Raw genomic sequence first — 21813 nt, 5'->3', positions numbered from 1 at the left:
GTGAATTCGCTGATCAGCGATCAACTCTGCATCAAGTTCTGTGTCCACATCAGGACAAGCTATAACTATAGAAAAATTAGAATCCCACTTTCCCACTTTTTTTTTTTTTTTTTTTTTTTAAGTTTTCCCTATTGTAAATGCAAACTAATCAATAAATAAAAACTTTTTGAATGGGAATGTAACCAAATCCGCAGGAGCGCCTGAGACTCGGGTGTTAATGACCTGTATAGTAATACTGTATGCCTAGGCAGCTAATTCCGCTGGTAGAGGGGGGTGACAGAGCCTCAGCCTGCACACTGTTCCCAACACTGAGTGACAGGCACTTATGGGTCTGACGAAGCTAGTGTGGGGCGCCAGCAGGGGGAGCTGCGGGATAGGCGGCACTTGGCAGCATCCCCCCCTTTGGGCCGTTGTGTCTCACCCTGGCCGGGGCGGTCACGTGATGGCCGCAAAGCGTCGTCCGGCGCGACAGCGTGACACGCAAACGGCGCGACAGGAGCGGCGTACGGGCGGCGATAGCTGCGAGAGGGGTCTGAGGGCTGCGGCTGCTGTGCTGCCTGGGGCAGGCTGAGAGCGGAGGAGGAGGCGGCGCCGCCATTCCCTGGCTTCCTGTATCCCCGCTTCCTCTAGGGTTCCCAGCGCGGCTGTGCATGTGAGGAGGGGTCCCCGGGGCAGAGACGGAGAGGGGGGAGAAGGGCGACCTGTTTCCCTCCCCCTGCGCGCTCGGAGCCTCCCTCCAACTCCCCCAGGTGCTCGGACCAGAGCCGCAATGGCGTCCAACACGGACAGGGAGATCATCCTGACCGACTACCAGGTGAGGGGGCCGGGGCGGGATCACCGGGGACCTGTTGCCGGACTCCCCCTCTGCAGGAGCGGAGCCTACGGGAGTCCCTGTCCGGAGCGCCTGCTCCTTGCTGCCCGCCTGTGCTGGAGGATGTGCGGGGGGCAGGAGGAAAGTTTCTGGGCAGCGGAGGAGTTTCCACTCGTGAACTCCGAGGGATCGGGCTGTTCCTGTGGGTGTGAGCCTGGGACACCGCTGCTGCCTCTATAAATGAATGACAGACGCAGGCCTGACAGCCACACGCATATTGTACACACACGTCTGTAGTGTCCGGGGCAGCTGCCTTTCCATTGATTTGTAATCTCATTAGTGGTTATATGCAGACATTAGGCATATCCTATATGCTCCTACACCATCTGTACTTGCAGTCAGGTATACTGGATATGTAACTTTAGCATTGCCCTGTATAACTACCACAGTGGGAACATGCACTATTATTAATGGCTTGTACTGTAATGCTTAAACTTTCCCACCTTTGGATAGACCCTGCCATGTTGAGGTAATCAAATGACGGTCGAGAGAAGTGACGTGTGTCTCTGAATAGGAATTGGCACCTGCATGTGCTGTTCTAGTGGTATCCCTGCTAGTTTGTGCACCTGACATGTCAGTAGTGTTGTATGTACCATGGCATCAGTTCACCACAGTGTACAATGGTATCTGTCTGCCCCACATTCAGAATGCTCCTTTGTGTTGCTTTATCTCCTTTTTGGTAAATGATAATCTCTTTTGAAAAGGAAGCCAATCATCGGGCCAAATGCAATTAAAGGATGAAAGTAAAGCTGCCAGTGGTGTGTTGCACTGCGTGACACCTGTACAAAATAACAACACTGTCCTGTATAAATAAGGTATATTGTATCTAGAAACTCGCTGACACCGCACAATGTAAAGCTATAGAATAATGTTGCAGTTTTTTTTCTTCCCAACCCCCTGCTTATTTATTATTATTATTATTATTATTATTATTATTATATTGTTTCTGTCGCACAGTTATTTGTATTGTATTTATTTCTGGGCCTATGCAATAGTAGATAAAAAATTTTTTTCGTGTGTTCACTTTTATTGGACTAACATAAGTGTTCAGCTCAGATGATGCTGACCATGAGCCTGGTTCATACCATATAAGTACTTTCTTTAGACAACTGAGTAGCTGTCTATTGTAGTCTTAAATATCCACGACACAAAGACATCTCTGTATTACTTATGCGTTGAGTGCCTGTCGCTAATACTCGGCTTTGCACAAAGTCCAGTTAAAAAAAAGGGGGTGATTACATGTGGCCCTCTAAGGTACTTCTGTGGCCCCCTTTTGCATGGTCATCTCCAGAATTAATTGCAAGAGCGTGTATTTATAGTTTTCTATAGCTTCCGCATCCGGCAACCCTGACCTTGCCACCAAGTATACAATATTTATAAATCCTATTACACTATATATCTGATATAAATGTCAGTCTTATTCTATATATTTTGATTGCATTGTAGATTTCCTAATGGACATTGTTGCTTTTATTGGAGTAATTTTGTTGCACAGCCGGGCAGCGCTGCATGTCTGTGTACATAATGATGTCACAGGTTTTTGTGAATCCAGCATGAATGATCCCTTCTACTTGGTTCCAGTTTTGGAACAGACTATATTGAGGCAGGGACTTTTGTATTCAATAACTCACACATCTATATGACAGGTGTTGCTAGTAGTGTTGATTATTATTAATAATGGTTTATTGCTCGTAGGTCACAACATTAGTTATTTGTGTTTTTTTTTTTTTTTTTTGTGCAGTTCATGTATAACAAGAAATTCTCTGATTTGCTATAAGACTAAATAGGGCTATCTCCAAGCTTTGACAAATCCCCCCCCCCCCCCCTTCCCTTTAATCTCTTTAAAACTATAACATTCCCACATTCTATATCCTGACAAGTGTGCTGGTTTATTTGGTAGCTATGATATATACATTTTCCATGGAAAGTATATTTTGCATACTTGTGGTGCAATCCAAAATCTGAATTGTCATTGGAATATGTATTGTTGTGTTTTATGTTCAGTTTAAGTACACTTAAGAATATTTACATTCTTTTTCCTCCATCCTGGTAAACAGCATTTCCTGTTTATTATGGATGTAATTTATGATTTCCTTGGTGTCTGCCTGTCAATCTTGTTCAGTTTGTCTGTCCCTCGTACTGTTTCAGTATAGGACATACAGTATTACTCTTTGTGGGTTGTTTTTCATCGCTTTATGTGTAAAACCTTTTTTTTTTGTATTTATATAGCACAGACATTACAGATAATATTAATTTACTTGTCCCTGGCCCAGTAGAAGTCGCAGTCTATATTCCCTTTCACCGGAAGGTACAAATACACTAGGGTAGGGGTACTTGGGTTGGTGATCATGACCAAATCAAATGATTTATGGCACTGGTTCCCAAACCGTGTGCTGTGGGGTTGCAGATTATTAGATCGTGTCTAGATAGACAGTCAATCTACCACAGAAGGTCAACATGCAACAGGTCGACAGGGTCAAAAGGTCGACATGATATATATATATATATATATATATATATATAGATATATATATATATGCAATAGGACGACAGGTTCAAAAGGTTGACATGAGTTAAAAATAAAAACCTCATGTCTAGCAAATTCATGTTGACATTTTGACCTTATTGCATGTCAACCTTTTGGGGTAGACCTACTGACTGTCTATCTAGACCAGTTGTAGCCAACCCTAGCCCTCGAGAGCTACCAACAGTTCACATTTTCCAGACAACCTAGCTGCTGCACTCATTACTCACTGACACATTTTAAAACATACACAGATGGAGCTAATTAGCTCACTTGTGATTCTGTGAGGAGACCTGCAAAACATGCACTGTTGGTACTAGCTCTCGAGGACTAGGGTTGGCTACCCCAGATCTAGACACTGTAGACCTATCAACCGGAACCAGTGCTGTGATAGCCTGGGGTGCCTCAGAACACTTGCAGGAGTGCCTAGGGTTGGTGGCCCAGGGCTAACTCAGTATGGACAAACAAAAGTGAATCCTGTCATTCACCACATAATTTTACCTAAGAATTACATAAAAATACAAATTACTTAATTTAATATATATCTAAGTTGTCAATAAGAATCTTCTGGTCTAGGGGGTGCTGTGAAAAATATTGTGATTCTCTAGGGTGCCATAATTCAAAAAAGTTTGTGAACCACTGATTTATGGACAATGTTATAGCCAAAAACAGAACTGGTGGCTACAAATAGCATAAAATGTATACATGCAGAAGCACGACTCTGTCCATCCTCATAATTGATCCAAAGGCCTACTTCACATAGGACGGTTAAAGACCTTGGAGCTGTCGGGAAGTAATGCTGATTGTATATCAATTATGTAGCTAAATATTTGGAGCAAGGTCAAGATTGGTAAGTTTGTAACTTTGATATCCTTATTGGCAACAATGTATGACTCAGAAGGTGTCTCTTAAGGCAGCCATACATCTACAAATCGATTGTAAGATTGGAACAAAATCCTGGTAATGGATGAGAGCAAATGACAGTTGACCATTTGCTTTGAAATGCTGGAAAACTGCCAAACTGCCATTCAGATACTACCAGGTTTTTGTTTCAACCAGCCCAATCTGACAATCGATCTGTAGATGTATGGCCAGCTTTAGCTTCTATTACTATGGTTTCTTAGTTCTTACTATTCTGTATCCTAATTGAGAAAATAACTTTTTGTTTTTTGTTTAATGAACAATTTAATCCTATATTAGAAACCTTGATCAACCATCTTTTATTTTTCTAACATTTTAGTGATGTTATTAGGCTTTGATTTATTTTGCATCTACATTCAATAATTTTACAGCTGATTATTCCGCTTACATCTGAATATATGTATAGTTTAAACATACTAATACATACAAAGTACACTCACCTGAAACTGAAAATAAAAGCAAGTTAATGTTAAGCATTAGTCCTACTTATAACCTACTATAAGTAATATCTGAATTGTAATACTAAAAGATAAAACAGTTTTCAGACACACACGCGCTAAATTATGTCATCCAACCTGGTGTCCAATTATGTGCAATTCTCCTTTGTGAGCGGCCTCGGCGACTTGCATAGTCGCAGAGTGATTTGTCAGGAGAACAGTGACGAGTTCTGGTTTCTCCCATGGGAACACCCAGTGGTTAATGGGCACCCTCATTGGCATACGGATGGATGTATATGTTTATATAACAAATGCGTGCTACACAATCTTTAGCGGATATTTTGCACCTCTCGGATGTTGGCACTCAAAGATGTTGGCACACTAAAGGTCCCCGTACACTTGACTGATTTGGCCTCTTTTTCACCAGATTTCGAGAAATTGGGTGAAAACTAGCTAAATCAGAGGGGTTTGATATCCGGTCTCGTGCGCATAGGATTTGAGTCAGAGGTCGGACCTGCTGCACATCCGACTGCCCCCCTCCCGGCAGCGGAGAGCGGGATCACATACGATACATCATATGCAGAAGGACCGCAGATTATGTCGAATGTGCCCCCGCTGCCCAGGAACCTCACAAGCTGTGCAAGAGGCATTGTATGCGACTACTCCCCTCGGAGAAGTCGTGTAGTGTATTTTGGGGGCATTTCCCTAGCCGGAACACAGAACTAACAAACTAATTTCATTAGCCACTTTGAAATGGTGGCAGCCAGCAGTATGAGCAGTAGGGCTAACTGCATATTGCAAGCTACAGAATATCCAGATGAGCACTGGACAAGTAGTTTCATGGTGCAAACACCATGGGGCTTACTGTATGTAATAACCTGCGAGATTCAGGCTGTGCAGGAATTCCGGCGTGTCTGTCCATAGTTTTAAAGCGGCAATAATTTACAAGGCAAGCCAGGTTAGGTTTGCTTGTAAATGATTTCTGCTTTAAAAATAAGGAATCGCAGGCTATTAGATGGCATGGATAAAAAAGTTGACATGAGTTTTTAAAGTATTTTGTTAATGTTGACATTGAACCTCAATTTGTGTAGAGTTTACCCTTGCCAGTCGGAGTTCACATGGATGTTAAAGTATGTAAAAAACTTATGTTGATTTAGGGGGGTAATCAATCTGGGGTTACGGCTGTCGACCTGGCATGACCCTGTCCCGTGCTCGACCAAGAACAAGCAAGCGGGTTTCAATGCCCTGCCTGGAGTGGGATGAGAAGGGGACGTAGCCACGAGCTACGGCCGGGAAGAGGCGAGCTGCGTTTGGGAGTTTCGTTCGGCAGAACGAGCCCGACTGCTTGTGAAGTCGGGTCGTTCTGCTGAGATACCCTATTCAATGCTGTCGGGGAAGATCGCATTGAATTGGGCCCCGCAGCCATCTCTCCCGTTGGGAGATGGCTGCGGGAGATTGAATACCCCCCTTAGACACTGTAGACCTATCAACCGAATTCCGTTACATGAACCCCAAGTCTTTGGCTAGTAGAACATTAAGATGCAGAAAGCTTGTAATATGGTAGGACAGCTCTTAATTCCATCTGCTGTTTTTGTCCATTTAGGAGCCAGGGATCTTTGGGTCTTTGAGCTTCTCCAGCACTACAGTTATGTTAAAGCGGGAACAGATAATGTGGTGTATAGTGCTTAGGCTTTGTCCATCTGCAAGTGATTAATGTACTTTTGTGGTCAGCAATGTTTAAAAGCCTTGCAAATAAACCCTTATGTTTTTCACGTATCTTTATGGTGGATATTGTAGATCTGTCATACAGTGCAGGAGGGCATACCCCTTTCCCTACTTACTGGCAGGGCTATTTTTGTGCAGGCTCCAGCAGGAACTGTGGCCCTTATTCTAGCTCACTCTTTCTGACAAAATATTTCTTAGATGGACAAAACCATGAGCACTGCAGGTGAGGCAGGTGTTACTTGTGCAGAGATAATTAGATTTGGGTGGGGTTTTACATCTGCCTCACCTGCAGTGCACATGGTTTTGTCCATCTAAGAAATATTTTGTCAGAAAGAGTGAGCTAGAATAAGGGCCACAGTTCCTGCTAGAGCCTGCACAAAAATAGCCCTGCTTACTGGTATAATAAATGGTACAAAGATGGCCATTCTGCCTAGTCTGTAACCTGGGCACCCTGACGCAGCAGGGATAAGTGATGCGCCAATAGAGTTATTTGTAGAGTAAGAGATTTAGTCATTACTTTGTGGTAACTGGTCTCTTTTGGAGAGTCTGCGTATGCGGAATGATCTGACGTTCAGGCTGAGTAGAGCTCACGTGTAGTACGCTGCATTAGGGGTATTGAAATCTGTGAGCTATTCCTCGCGGTCTAAAAACTAGAGGCTTGCACCATGTGTCAAGGGGTAAGATCTCATCCGCCCACTTCTGTGGAGAAGCACTTGACAGTTTGTCTTGTATGTTTATTTAGAAAAATGATTGCTGCTTCATATTACATATCCTGCAATTATGTTCACACCAAGACCTAACGAATCAGAGCAGCTGTTTTGTGCAACAGAATGCCTTGGCTCGTGAATTGGATCCTGAACCCCTTCTATTACTGAAACGGACTTAAAGCTTCACCTTTTTAAAACGTCTACTTCATCTTACACCGTACGAAAGTGAAACAGACAAAGGAATGGTGTCCTGTATTGAGCATTTTGTGTAGCGAGTTATTCCGCTTCAAACATGACTCTGGATTTTTGTTCTTCATTTTTTTTTATTTTCTACTTCCATACTCCCTGTTTTATGTCTGAATGTCTGTCCCCTGGTGTCTTGTATGATTAGTGCCTTCCCTCTTTAAACTTTTATAAAAATGGAAGTGAGAGAAATAATCTGATCTTAGCCCGGTGCAGGGCTCTAAACTTTGTAACATATGGGCACTGCTGTGTGTTCCTACAGTACTGTAAATCTGATTTTAAACCTAGCACTAACCCTCAAACCAATCATAACTGCAACATCTCTGATCTTGCACATCAAACTTTAAAAATTAAGAATGATCACAGAATGGAAACATTACCCTCATGTAACCTACCTGTACAATGAATTGGACAGTATGAGACAATGATACACCATTCATTTTGCGCTGCTAGCAAAACATGCAACAATTTTGCTATGAAGTGTCTGTTTTTTTTATTTAGTTGTAATGATCATGGGTCGCATATTTTTCCAATAAGTCTAATTTTAGATGTCTAATCGGGGATAGAAATTGTGACTTTGCTTCAGTGCTTGAAGATTGCAAAATAATGTTGTAACCCCCCCCCCCCCCCCCCCCCCCCCAATAAAATTAGCCCTTGCTGTGAGGCTTTGGGGCAGTTGACCGCACAGTTCTGGGAAAGTGGGACTAATGCTTGGATTTTCTTCTATTGCCCGTAGGGAAAGCGATTCAGTGTTCTGATTTTGTTAATATAATGTTCAATTTTGCCTGAAAATAAATGTTTCCCTTACGGCAGGGGTATCCAACTTGAGAGCTACCAACCGTTCTCGTTTTCCAGCGCACCTCACAGGTGCACTCATTACTGACTGACACATTTTTAAAGATGCACAGGTGGAGCTAAATACTTCACTTGTGATTCTGTGAGGAGACTTGGAAAATGTTAACTGTTGATATCTCTCAAGGACTGGAGTTGGCTACCCCTGCCTTACGGTGTACCAGTCCCTGGGTCAACAATGTTTAGGTCGACAGTCACTCGATCAACCACTAATGGTCGACAATAACCAGGTACGTGTCCTCCCGACCTGTTCTTACCCCCACTATCCACGTCGGCGTGGAGTAGATTTTATAAAGTGTGGCGAGCGAGGCTAGCGGACGCGGAAAACAATCCCGAAGCGTGGCGAGCGCGCACACAGATTACTTGACATGTATTCTACGTCCCCTCGCAGGGCTCTCTGCACTCTCCACGCTTCGGGATCGTTTTAAGCGTCCTCTCGCGGGGCTCGCCACACTTTATTAAATCAACTCCACGCCGATGTGGATAGTGGGGGTATGAACAGGTCGGGAGACCGCGTCCCCTCGTGGGGCTCGCCACGCTTTGGGCTGACTTGTATAGTGGGTGTGTACTAGGATGGAATACCATGCAAATCAGCCTTGAAAGCGCATGCAATATCTGCATACGATTTGCATGCGAATTCGCAGGCGCCGTGATAATACACCAGTACCGTCTGGCTTGGTTCATACTGTACCAGCGGTTCTCAAACTGTGGTAGACATAACCAGCCTTACAGGGAGAACTACTAAAGTGTGTGAAGCACCGTGTATGGTTTTCATCTGCGCTGCATAAAACGTATTCCCTAGTCTCTTCTGATTGTGGTCTAACCTTTGTGGTTACATTGTGTTAGATATATAAATGTAGCTGCTGGTTTCAAAAGTATGAAATTGTGATACAAACTTTCAGTGTCAAGGAACATGAGAATGTGCTTCAGGTCAATTTTCTGTCCTCAGTCTGAAGCCTTTTTCAGTGTAGTTTCCTAGCATTTAGGATGTGACCTTTGTTAACCTTTTAGCATTGCCCATGGGGGACAATGCCGTCATACCTGCTTGCTTGGGCTGGTTTAGATGTCCATGGTTGGATATTCAGCTTGCAGCCCCGCCATTGTATGTTAATGAGCACTTTTTCTTTTTTTTCACGGATTTGTAGTCTCAATAATTGTATGCTGTTTGCTTAATAATAGAGCTGTTTAGCTACTCATGAAATTGCACCAAGAAACCTATCCTTGGCAAATGCATAATCCTCAAATGCAGTTGCACACTATGTTAATACAATTGTATCCTTTAGAATCTGCTGCGCTATAGAAGACACTGTAAATAAATAACAATTTTGTTATTTTTCCCTTCTTCTCCCAGTAAGGGAGGGCTGTGCTTTTTAGTATACAGAGTCTGTGCTTGTGTAATGCTGAAAGACTCTTGCATTCATTTGAGCTCACCTTCTAGTGATATGCATACGGTTTGGTCGCTTTTTTTGCATTGCATCGGAATTACTGGATTGGAGGTGCTGCACGAAGGATCCATCGCAGATAAGGCAGGCCTGGTCAGGATTTTATGTGATCATATGCGAAAAGGACCACAAAGGGTATATTGTATAAGGTCCTGCCACCCGGAGAGCTTCCCTGGCATCTCAAGTGGGGATTGCGGGTGACTTCTCTGCTCGACACACTTTTATCCTCCCACCATGCCCTAGTGCAGTGGTTCCCAACCCTGGTTCTCAAGTACCCCCAACAGTGCACGTTTTCCAGGTCACCCGGCAGGTGCACTCATTATTCAGGCACATTTGAAAAGATCCACAGGTGGAGCTAATTATAGCACTTGTGATTCTGGGTGGAGACCTGCAAAACATGCACTGTTGGGGGTACTTGAGGACCAGGGTTGGGAACCACTGACCTAGTGGATGGGCTGAAAAAAAACAGTGGAAAAACCCATGTCGGCTTTTTGACTGTCTACCTTTCCCATGTCGACTTAATCCTTGTGTTGGCCTTCAGTCATGTCTACCTTTTTTGTATGCACTAAATTAATGATATTGGTCAACATATTGTCCAGTACGTGAGCACCTTAACTCCTATTTCAGATCTGTTCGTCCCTGGTCACCTGGTGTAGTATTTTTTATTGTTTAACTCTGCGGTTCTCAAACTATTTTGCTCTGGGACCCCGTCGGACAATAAAAATGGTTACAGGACCCCAGCAGGTTACCACAGAACAGTCATCACACATGTGCGGTCAGCAGACAGCACATGCATGGCAGCATTGTGGAGGTACAAAATGATGCAAGGATTCTGAAGTAACAGACAATTCAACTGACTTTTCAAATTACTTGGATCACTGGCTGAGAGATTAGAGAAGTCATCAGCCTGATGGTCAGCAATATGGAGTCACAACCCCATGCTGAGATGGTCGCGACCCGCAGTTTGAGAACCACTGGTTTAACTTGTATCTGTGGTTGGTGCTAAAGAGCTTCATAGTGTCAAATTCTGGTCCATATTCAAATGTTTTAGAATTCCTGTTCTTCCATCTAAAGTGAGGGGAGACTGCAGAACGATATTCAAATGACTCTTTTTTTTCATTGTGCATATCACTCGTTTAGCTGTGCATTGTGGCTAAGCCCAACCAAAGTAATGGGCAAATCATGAAAACACAACTGTTGTCTGTCTTCATCTCTTCCCAGTTCACCTCTCCGATATACACACAAACCTTTAAGGTGGGGGTACACATTAGACGGCTTACAATGATTTCCCTTGGCTTTCCGGACAAACGATATTGTGAATATACACTGAGCGGGGTTGCAAAAGATAGTCGGTGGCCACATCCAAGAGTATGCTGCTATCAATATATATTATGTTTGCACCCCATGTATAGCAACGTTGTTTGTTGCAGACACAAAATGACTTGCTTTACTGAATCTGACCTGGGTCTTATTTTATTGCATCATTATATCGATGATTTTTGACATTGTACTCAGTGATTGGAAAATGTGGGGAACCACTGATGTAAGGAGTTGTGTATTGCATTGATATTGCGATTTGAATTCCCCCTGTAGGTGTCGGCAGTACTGTAGTGTTGATGTTGCAAGTTTCAATGTCGGCAATACAGTTTGCATCCAAAATGTTCACAGCACTTCCTGCAGAATTGAATTGCCGGTACTTATGTACTAACTGGGCTGCCGATTTTGAAATTGGGTCCATCGCATCCGATGCGATGGACCCGATTTTTCCATAGGATTCAATGTTAAAATGGACTGAGTCCATTTTAACATGGAATTCCATGGGAAAAGGGGTCCTTTTCATACCCCTACTATCCAAGTGGGCATGGAGTTGGATATAAACCTGTGGCGAGCGTAGCGAGGGGACACAGAATACCGTCCCCTCGCGGGGCTCGCCACGCTTCGGGCTCGGTGGCCCGCTACGCTCGCCACAGATTTATATCCAACTCCATGCCCACTTGGATAGTAGGGGTATGAAAAGGACCCCTTTTTCCCATTGAATTCCATGTTAAAATGGACTCAGTCCATTTTAACATCGAATCCTATGGAAAAATCGGGTCATCGCATGCGATATGGTCGTATGCGATGCGATATCGCATCGCATCTGATTGTATGCCTTAAGTTAAGGCATACAATCAAAAAATCGGCAGCCCAGATAATACATAAGTACCGAATTGCCCCTGCCCTGTATGTTCATAAGATTATATATTTTCAGAATTATATCTCTATTCTAGAACAAATGGTATCTACGCAGCTGGGTGAGGTCTTGAAGATAAAGACACACTCCCAAAAGGGTTGACTGCTGACCAACTTAACTCTCGAGTATGTGTGGGGGGTGGTATAGCTTTCAAGCTCCACTGGGACAGGGACTGATGTGAAAAATGAATTATTCAGTGTAAAGCACAGCATACAATGTAGGCACAATATAAGCCTATCATTATACCTACATTATGGGGGGGTTGTCTGTCTCAACCTAACAATGAAATGTCCTATTTAGAAAAGCTGATTATTTTTTTTATTATTATTTAATCTGGTTCATTGATGCAGCTAATCAGTAAAAATGAAAAGATCAAAATATACAGGTCTCACAAAAGTCAATGCCTGTGTATTGTTTCATGTTCAGAAAGGGGCACAATTTTTACTATGGAATGTTTCTTTACTATATAAGAACTGTCACTTGGTATGAGCAGAAACTTGCGCCAAGTAGGACTTTGGGTTCCTTAAGTACAGGACTGGCTGCTTTATGTGGCAAATCCCCGTCAGTTTGGGTGTGGGAACATAAGTCATGACCAGTGCGGGACTAGTCACCCAAGCAGTGGAATAGCCCACATCATTCTAGATGGGAACTATAGGCTTCCAAAATAATAAGAATTTCCCACCCCTAAATTTTGTGTAAGGGGTGCGTTATAGTACTGCAATGATAAAAGTCCAAAATGAAGTGGACGCCCTTTTCTAAATGTAATAAAGTATCTGATGACCTTATCTTCGCAACCCTTGTTCTATGTAACCTTCTTCCACCAATTCTTAGGGCATGATGAAATCTTTGCGAATTCCTGCTACGTTAGTCACTGCAGCAAAGGACTGTACTTCACAGATGACTGGAAGAAAGGGGAAAATAGAAGTATGAGCTAATGGGAGCTTCTGGCACACTGCTCAGGCTCCGCTCTGCAGCAGTTGTAAATTCTCCCAAACAGAGTTATTCCAGATATATCACACGCGTCTATGAATATCCTCTGCTTCCAACGGATCTTTGCATAGCATTAGAAGAAAGCAGATGTAAAATGATTTAACTGGAAGTAAAAGGAGTGTGTTTTTCTGTGGAAGATAGTTGTCAGCTCTCAGGCCATGTAAAGGATGCCCTGCAGGTTTTTTATTAATGAGGCATGAGTGCTTTCAGTCCCTTCATAAACTATTCATTGGAATGCTTGGTGCTGATGCTTAGCTAAATAAAAAATATATAAAACAATTTTTGCCTTCTGCAATGGAGAGTTTAAATGTTAAAGACCTGTTTCATAAATAGTAGGAGGCTTTGATATGCATTAAAAATAAAAACAATCTGATATTCTGAAATGTTACACTTTTATTGGACCTAATGCTGTAGGGTGTATTCAATGTGATCGACGAGGGGGTTAAACGGGGTGGATTGGCAAAAACAAGCGATCCTCCATGTTTAACCCCCGCACCGGGCGCTCACCATATTCAACGTTCCGGGGAATCGGGATCCCCCCAAACAGCGAGGCTCGTGGCTAATGCAGGGACCCCGCTGCATTTAGCCGCAAGTCTTGCTATTTTAGTGGCCGCATGCGCCATTTCTACTTCTCTCCAAAGACCTAGCGAGGAGGAAATGGCGTGTGCAGGGGGTCAGTTGAATACTGACCCTGCGAGCTGTGACAGCGAGTAGGCAGCCCTGAATAACCCCTTTGTGTCTTTGGTTGATATCTATCTGTTTCTGCTAAGCAGACATTCACTGTTTGTGATGCCGTTACAGAGAAACCATACATGCACAGTGGACCTATGTTACACGTGCAGTGACGTCTTCTTTTTATGTGCTGGTCAATTTATGGTGACTGTGTACGTACATAATGTATTTGCCTTTTCAATAGTTGTTGACCTCTTAAAGGGTTTGTATGGTACTTGTGTAATAGCACGGCGCCCTGTACGTAGTTAGCATAGCATCCCTGTCAGAATCAGCGTAGTGTTTGCACGGTCAGCGTAGTTAGCATAGTCATTCAGAAGTAGCGTAGTGTTCCCGTGGCCGCTTAGCGTAGTTAGCGTCCCTGTCAGAAGTAGCGTAGTGTTACCGCGGTCAGCGTCCCTGTCTTTGTCTTGTTGTTTCATATTATTGTACTTTTTAAGTGGTTTTGCTTCTTTATTATTCACTAAAATCCAGTTATCACTTGTCATCAATACTGTCTCAGATGTATGATATATGGCAGGTGTGAAAGTTTTCCTGAAACACCCCCACTACCCACGCCAGCCCGAAGTGTGACAAACTCAAACTTACGCGTCCCCCGACCTGTTAATACCCCCACTATCCACATCGGCGTGGAGTTGAATGTATAAAGTGTGGTGAGCCCGAAGCGTGGCGAGCGGATGCAGAATACATGTAAAGTAATCCGTGTCCCCTCACGGGGCTCGCTGCGATCGCCACGCTTCAGGCTCGGTGGCTCGCTGCGCTTGCCACACTTTATAAAATCAACTCCACGCCGACGTGGATAGTGGGGGTATGAACAGGTCGGGGGGATGGTTACTGATCTACCAAATAAGGTATATGGCAGACCAGTAACCCCTATGTTTGATATAGTGAACAGATAAGCGGTTTCTAATTTAAACACCACAATACTAATTGATTTTGCATAGTCAATTAGCACTAATTATGAAGTTCTCTGTGTGTTTTTTTTTCTTGTGCTCAAGCAACTAAAAGCTATGCTACAATTAGAATTTGTGCACACAATAGAGATATTCTATCTCCTGGTTCTCTTTGGAATGGTTGCTTCTGGATTGTCTCATGTGATGATGGAATTTTAGATCTTTCTAGATGAAATGAATCAGATGGTGACCTGGATTACAACACTGCTGGTGTGGGTGTTTCTTGTAACCCTTCATTTGCCAAAGTATTTCCCAAACAATCTGTGGGAGAATAGTTCTTCTGGAGGAGTCTGTTTTGAGATGACAAATTTTTAGTTTATTTTGTGAACTCATCGATTTTTATAATTAGTTTTTGTTTTTACAATAGTCATGACTTTCATGCACTCATCTAATCCTTATCACATCATCCCTGCAAGTGCGGCTGATATTAGTATATGTGGGTCGGTGTTAATGGACTGCTGGGGAGGAATGATAGAACTTGCTGACAGGACAAGAATGTCTTGGTTTAGCTGGCCTGAAATTCCCTTATGACCATAGGGGATGGACTAGTGAAATCGCATCTGGAAATGTCTCTGAGGAAGCAGACTGTCTTGTCAATATTTAGCTCTTAGCTATTCATGGTAAGCATGGATGTCCTCCTTCTGGACAAGACCACTTAAGGTTTTACTCTAAGGCCTTTTCAGCATAGCCTTTGTAATTGGTTGGTTTTCTTCAAGGGCAATTATAAGAGGAAAGACTCCATTACTAGCAGTGTGTTTGTCATAGCCTGAAAAGAACCATTTCAGTCAGGCTGTGAAGTGTTCTTTATGCAGTTATTATATAATTGTGTACTGTATTACTGGTGGTTTCAGTGTTTGATGTATGACAACTGCTTACTATTTATTGGAAAAATCGTGATTGTTGAAATAACTTGTTATATAATTTTCATTGACCATTATATGACCTTACCAAGCAGGGGCAAATGTAGGGAGGGGTCAGTCCGATCCTAGACCAGTGGTTCACAAATTATTATTATTTTTTTTATCAAGCCACCCTAGATTAGCATTCTTTCCATGGCACCCCTAGGCCTAAAGTTTTTTTTTTTTTTTTTTATTCAGAAATGCAGGAAAAAATAGTAAATTGTTTTTGTATGTCATACTCTAGGTCAGTGGTTCCCAAACTGTGTGCCGTGGCTCCCTGGGGTGCCTCGGGACACTTTCAGGGGTGCCGCTGGTTGGTGGTCCAGGACCAATTCAAATTATTTATGATCAATTATCTATGGACAAAACCAGTGCTGGTGGCTGCCAATAATAAAATATATGTACAATCAGAAGCAAATCCTGCAGTTTAAACCATAACTGAACCTAAGAATCACATATAAACACAATCTACTTAATTTTATATATTTTTTTTTGGCGCCTAGGGGTGCCGTGGAAAAATTCTGATACTCTAGGGTGCCGTGATTCAAAAAAGATTGGGAACCCCTGCTCTAGGTTTAATTGTGGCGAGAGACCAGATTTGCTTCAGTTTGTCTACACCAGGCATGTCCAAACGTTGGCCCTCCAGCTGTTGTGAAACTACAAGTCCCATCATGCCTTGTCACAGTTTTGCTATTCGGGAATGCTAAAACTGACCAGGCATGCTGGGACGTGTATTTTCATCTGGAGGGCCACAGTTTGGACATGCCTGGTCTACCTGTTATGGTTTACAGCCACCAGCGCTGATTTTGCCTATTACATATACCATAAATAATTTGAATTGGTCCCTGACAATCTACTCTGGGAACCCCTGCAAGTGTCCCAAGGTGCACAGTTCGAGAACCACTGCCCTAGCCCCATTATTGGCTGCCCCTCCCCCTCCAATCATGTCAGTGCTCTCTTCATGGTAATGCCACGTTTTATCACTTACTGCCCCTCCAGTTGGCAAAAAAGTCCCGGGTCATCTGGCCAGTGGCCTAGCTAGGCTGTTATGCAGGGGAGCCTATAATGCCACCTCCCCAGCAAATAACACGCTGTGCCTAGTGGGATACTTCACCACTGTTGCCATTCAAACAGATCAGCAAAACTGGCAATCCTGGTTTCATGAGGAATCATTTAAAGTGTACTCCTTGGTAAGCAACTGATAGCTTGTACATATGGGGGGGGGGGGGGAGAATGTTTTATGGGATAAAGTTCCTTAAGTAACTCTTTTCAGCAAACCTCATTATACATGCAGCAAGTGAGTAATCTCCATTGCCAGTGAACGCTGCTCACACCGTAGATGTAGGGATGAGCTGTATTACCCATTCCTTCGTAATGGAAAGTGACTAATATCAGTTGCTAGTGAACATTGTACACCCATTCTTCATGTCCTGACAATAATGTGAAACAAAAATCATGCACGAATAAAAATGGATGAGGCTTCCTTTGAAAGGTCTAGAAGGCATTGGTAGTGCTTGTAAGGCACTAGTCTATAGACGCATAGATGTGAAAAGTATGAAATGAATCTGTAAAACACAAACTTCCTTGTCTCCGAGCTCAGTGCTAGACGGCTGTAATGTGAAGCTGGCCAGGAAGGTGGTGTTCTGGCTGTTTGCCCACTGAGGTTTCTGCTTCCAGAGGAACGGAGCACAATGCACCTGCTGGGATTTACAGGCTCTGTATCCTGTAGGTGCTGCATTAGAAGATTCGCTCTCTAAATCAATGGGCTGGGCAAATTGCTAAACCTGACAGTTGGTTTTTAAGTTGTTTTTTTTTTGGTAAAATAATAAAGCTAAAATGACAGTAGAACATGTATAAATAACCAGTTCAATTGAAGAATAAGAACTAAAAGTAGAAGCATGACTTTTCCAAATTTGCACTTCACTAAAAGCGAAAAGTAAGGAGGGCAAAAAGCTGTCGCTGACTGTTGGTAGAAAACAGTTTCATTCTAAATGGCAAATAGTCTGTAATGGAGGTTTGGCCATGATGTGAAGTCCACACACTTATTAAGTTCTCAGAAGTATCATAGTGTTACTATAATGTGCTCTATACAATATACAAATAATATAACATTAGATAAATAATCAACATGCAGCAGAAGTCATAGGGTGGTATTAAATGCAGCGGGCGAGGATGGGGGGGGGGGGGTGTTTGTAATTCAGGAAGCTGTGGCTACAGTACAGTAGTATGCTGTCGTTGACAATGTACGGTACTCTGAGCTGCATGTTCTGACTACAAAGGACCGGAGTGAACGCCCATCAGTGATGATACAGTGCGTACACACTAGATATATATATATATATACGAAAGTGACGTTCCGATGTTGGTTTTCATTCTGTATGCCATAATTTTCTTTTGTATGGAGCAGTCATTCGTCTCCAAAATAATAAGCACAGATGTTATGTAAGACTATTTTTAACATGGCCAGTGTATTAAAAGTGTAGCTGCATTCTTAGGGCCGCGTTTATCTATCAATCAATATTTGCGGTAAATGGGTGTTTTTCAGGGGTTATCCGCAAATATTAAGTATCACCCAAATGTATCAGGAGGGGCCGCAGCAGGAATCTCCCATCCGTGCTACGATCCTTCCTGCACCGCCACCGGCCAAATCGCCCGCAGGTTCTTATGGAGGATGCAAAGCTGCCTGATATATCAACATTGGGCAGCAGTGCTTCGCATCCCTAGGCTACTGCCATTCTGAGATGGGCGGTAGCCTATGGGCTACGGATCACATTGCTGCCGGGGTTAGTGCGGTCGGCGGGGTCTTGGGTTGTTCTACCACACTAACTGCGCATGTGGAGACCCCAGGCTTCCGGCTCAGCACATCGCAGGAACTGGCTCATTTAGGAGCCCTGTTCCTGCACCTGCGGGATTCAGTACATTGAGGTGATAGGATCGCATTTTACAATGCGATCCTGGGCGGTAATATTCCAATGCGATCCTTCATAAATGGGCCCCTTAGAGACATGCAGAAGTTTGTGTCGTCCTTTACAAAGCGTATTGGATTAGATCTGTAAAATGGTACTTTTATAGTTACTGTCTGGTAAGTGTAAATCTGTTCCTGCTATAAATTGTTCTCCTATAAATTGCCGCCACTACTTTGTGTATTTTGCACTGTAAGGTATTCTAAATCAGTATTTGGCTTTGGCTATGAATACATCACTTGCTGTGCTGTAGGTCTAGTCACCTGTCAACCATAAAACTGTTTAGCGTCTTTTACATTCTGTATTGTCATTGGGTCTGTGAGTGTTTTTTTTATATGTATATTTTTTTATTGTAGTATTGTATCGTATTTACAGTATATAAACTTTTTTACAAGTCCCCCCCCCATTTATGTGTTTTTATTGTTGCATTTCATTGACAGATTATTCTTTGTTTTGAAAGATCATGAATTTATTTAATCACTGCTGTAGTTGTAGGACCATAAAACTTGAGCCTCTGACAGAACAGAACTAGCAGTCTTGTGGCTTTACAGCTAGGGTGAAGTAGAGGTTATGTTGTGTGGCTTCCATCTTTCACATTGTGGGTTTTTCATTGATCTATATTTTTTGTTTGTTTCTCACCCAACCCCCTTGCAAAGTCGTTCAAGGTGTAATCAGATGACCAAATGCACTACAGAAAGCCGGTTTGCAATAAACCGAAGAGAGGAAAAAAAACCTAATTTTTTAAAGGGGCAATCAAATGACTCTGGAAGGGTGTGAGTTACCGTCAACGGAACCCTTCTCACACTGCTCTGCACCCCAATTTACTCATTTTTCCTTACAGCTCTAAGTGACGATCAGCGGCTGGAAGAGTCATGCAGTATGAGTGTGTGTGTGTGGGGAGGGGGGATGTACAGTGCCCAATCACTTCCCAACTGTCATTTTCCAAACACAGCTGATTGGCTGGTACGTTATCACCTTGCACTTTATGTTTTCACCTGGCTTAATACATCTGCCCCATAGATTGTAAGCTCCACTGGGGCAGGGACTGATGTGTGTGCAGATATTCTCTATAAAACGCTGGGGAATATGTATGTGCTATATAAATAACTGGTAGTAAATAATAAACCCTAAAGGTGCATACACACTGTACATTTTTTTGACCAATTTTGTTGAAAGACATTGATGATCAATTTCCCTTGAACCCAGTGTCCTGGAGGAAAGATGTTGACGAAAGATGAAAGATCTCGTTAAAGTTTATAGGCTCTTTTTTTAAAGATATCCAAATTGAGCTGCATGCACTGTTGACTAACAACCTTGATGAAAAACTGGCGGGTGTGCGCATCATCATTCATCGTTCGTCGTATTTACACTGAAAGATATTTTGGCCAATTTCGTTCAGAATGGCCCAAAACAACAAAATTGGTCAAAATAATTGTATGGTGTGTATGTATGCACCTTAACAGGTGGTGCTAATTCTCTTGAGGATAGCATTTAAACCCTCAATTCAAGTATTGCATCATTTGGGAGTGATTGCCATGGAGGGACACATTTGTTATATTTGCCTCCTAAGGTGGTAAGAAGAAATGGTCAAAAAGTTCTGGTTTGGGCGCCAGAACTTCAGACTGGTTTAGCCACTGTACACATCTTAACCACTATGTTTTTGGGCACCCAGTACAATTAATTTTCTTTTGTTGGGTGCTTATTCATTATTGCTGCAACCAAAAGAATTGCATTTTCATCTTCTGGTTTCCCCAGGTACATGCTTAAACGGGCTAGCATTGCAATTACCTGATTTATACAATTGTGTGGGGGTTTTTTTGTTTGTTTTTTAAAGCGCAGTAAATTACCTATATTCGGGCGATATCACATGGGTTCTGGGAAACATATATGGATCCATCTGTTATCGCTGAAAAAGTGTGTATGTATATATCCTCTATACTTATGGACACTAGACATATAAATATATATCTTTTTTTTTTTTTCTCTCTCCAATGGTGTCCATACACTTGTCCGAGAAATTGGCCCAAATTTGATGTGTTTGACACCTCAGCCGACCAGATGTGCGGTCCCATGCGCATCGGGTCGGACTCTAAAGATTGAACCTGCTGCAGGTTCAATCTGTGAGATCGGACCTATCAGTGTCACATTGCGGGTGCTTTTTAGCACCCACGATGTGTTTGTCCGATCCGTAGGTGTGTGTGAAAGCGATGAAGCACCTACTGTATTGGGTCTGTGCGCGGCCCCTACTGCGGCTGGGAACGAATACCCCTTTTACACCGCCGAAAAATCCGGGTCAGCGGCGGGTCAGACCCGGATCATCGGCGGTGTAAATGGGGTATATCTGTGTCAATTTACACGGGTCCTCTACCCAGGTACCTGGGTAGAACCCAGATAGGACCCGTGCAAATGGTCCCCCTGCGGGTCCAGGCACCCGCAGCAGGTCCCCACAGCATGCAGCGCTGGGGAAGCTGTCCCCAGGTGTTGCGGGAGGAGGGGGGGGGTGGGGTCCCTGTCAGCCTGAGGTCGGATCCGGAGGGGATGATGTGCGCCGCTGCTGCTGCTGTACCTCCCCCCACAGCCGCAAAGTTCCTGCGGCAAATGGACAGTCAGCATCGGGGGTCCCTCTGGCGCATGGGAACTAGTACTAGCTGTCCATTCGCCGCAGGAACTTTGTGGCTGCGGGGGGAGGAACAGCAGCAGCGGGGCACATCATCCCCTCCAGCTCCGACCTCAGGCTGACAGGTCCCCCCCCCCCCTCACCAGCCGCAGGGTCCCCACTCCTCCCGCAGCACCTGGGGACCGCTCCCCCCCCCCCCCCCCTCAGAATTTTTATTTAAGTAGTGTTTATGTATATGTGTGTGTGTGTATGTATATATGCAATTTCACCCCCCTTGGCAGCGAGCGAGCATTTTTGACGACATCCACAAGGAAAGGCAGGGCTGAGCCAGGTTCAGTGTAAATGGTGCAGACCCAGGTCGAAGTGCTGTGTAAATGGGGTATAAAGCAGGGTCAGACCCTAGAAACTTTAGCATTCAAAGACCAGGGTTTTTGGTGTAAAAGGGGTATAAGTAGCGCTGTTTGACTGGCGGCGGTGCGGGAAGCGCTGCTGAACTTGAAAACACTGGGAGGACGCTGATTGGCTGAGATTCAGCTTCTGGACAATCTTTTCAAAATGTCTTCAAATTCAGCAGCGCTTCCCGCGCTGCCACCCTGCAAATATAGCTACTTAGTTCCCAGCAGGCAGCTCCCCAGGGATATACATGCAATTTTTGTAATTTTTTTTGCATGGATAAATTGGCACATCAACTGCCACATCATAAGCAG

The 21813-nt window shown here is 43.5% G+C and overlaps 1 protein-coding gene across 1 annotated transcript in view; it reads left to right on the top strand.

The window, feature by feature from the left end:
• Positions 1–464: 464 nt before the first annotated feature.
• The window catches only part of PKN2 (protein kinase N2), a 113672-nt gene continuing 92323 nt past the window's right edge, over positions 465–21813 (top strand). Inside the window, exon 1 of the mRNA XM_083157144.1 lies at positions 465–814. Within this exon, the coding sequence (XP_083013270.1) occupies positions 770–814 (45 nt within the window). The 5' untranslated portion in view covers positions 465–769. The remainder of the gene's footprint in view (positions 815–21813) is intronic.

The sequence above is a fragment of the Crinia signifera genome, chromosome 8 (assembly GCF_055691185.1).
Source record: "Crinia signifera chromosome 8, ASM5569118v1, whole genome shotgun sequence".
Lineage (NCBI taxonomy): Eukaryota > Metazoa > Chordata > Amphibia > Anura > Myobatrachidae > Crinia > Crinia signifera.
The sequence above is the reverse complement of the archived record's forward strand: the minus strand, read 5'-3'. Positions and strand labels throughout refer to the sequence as shown.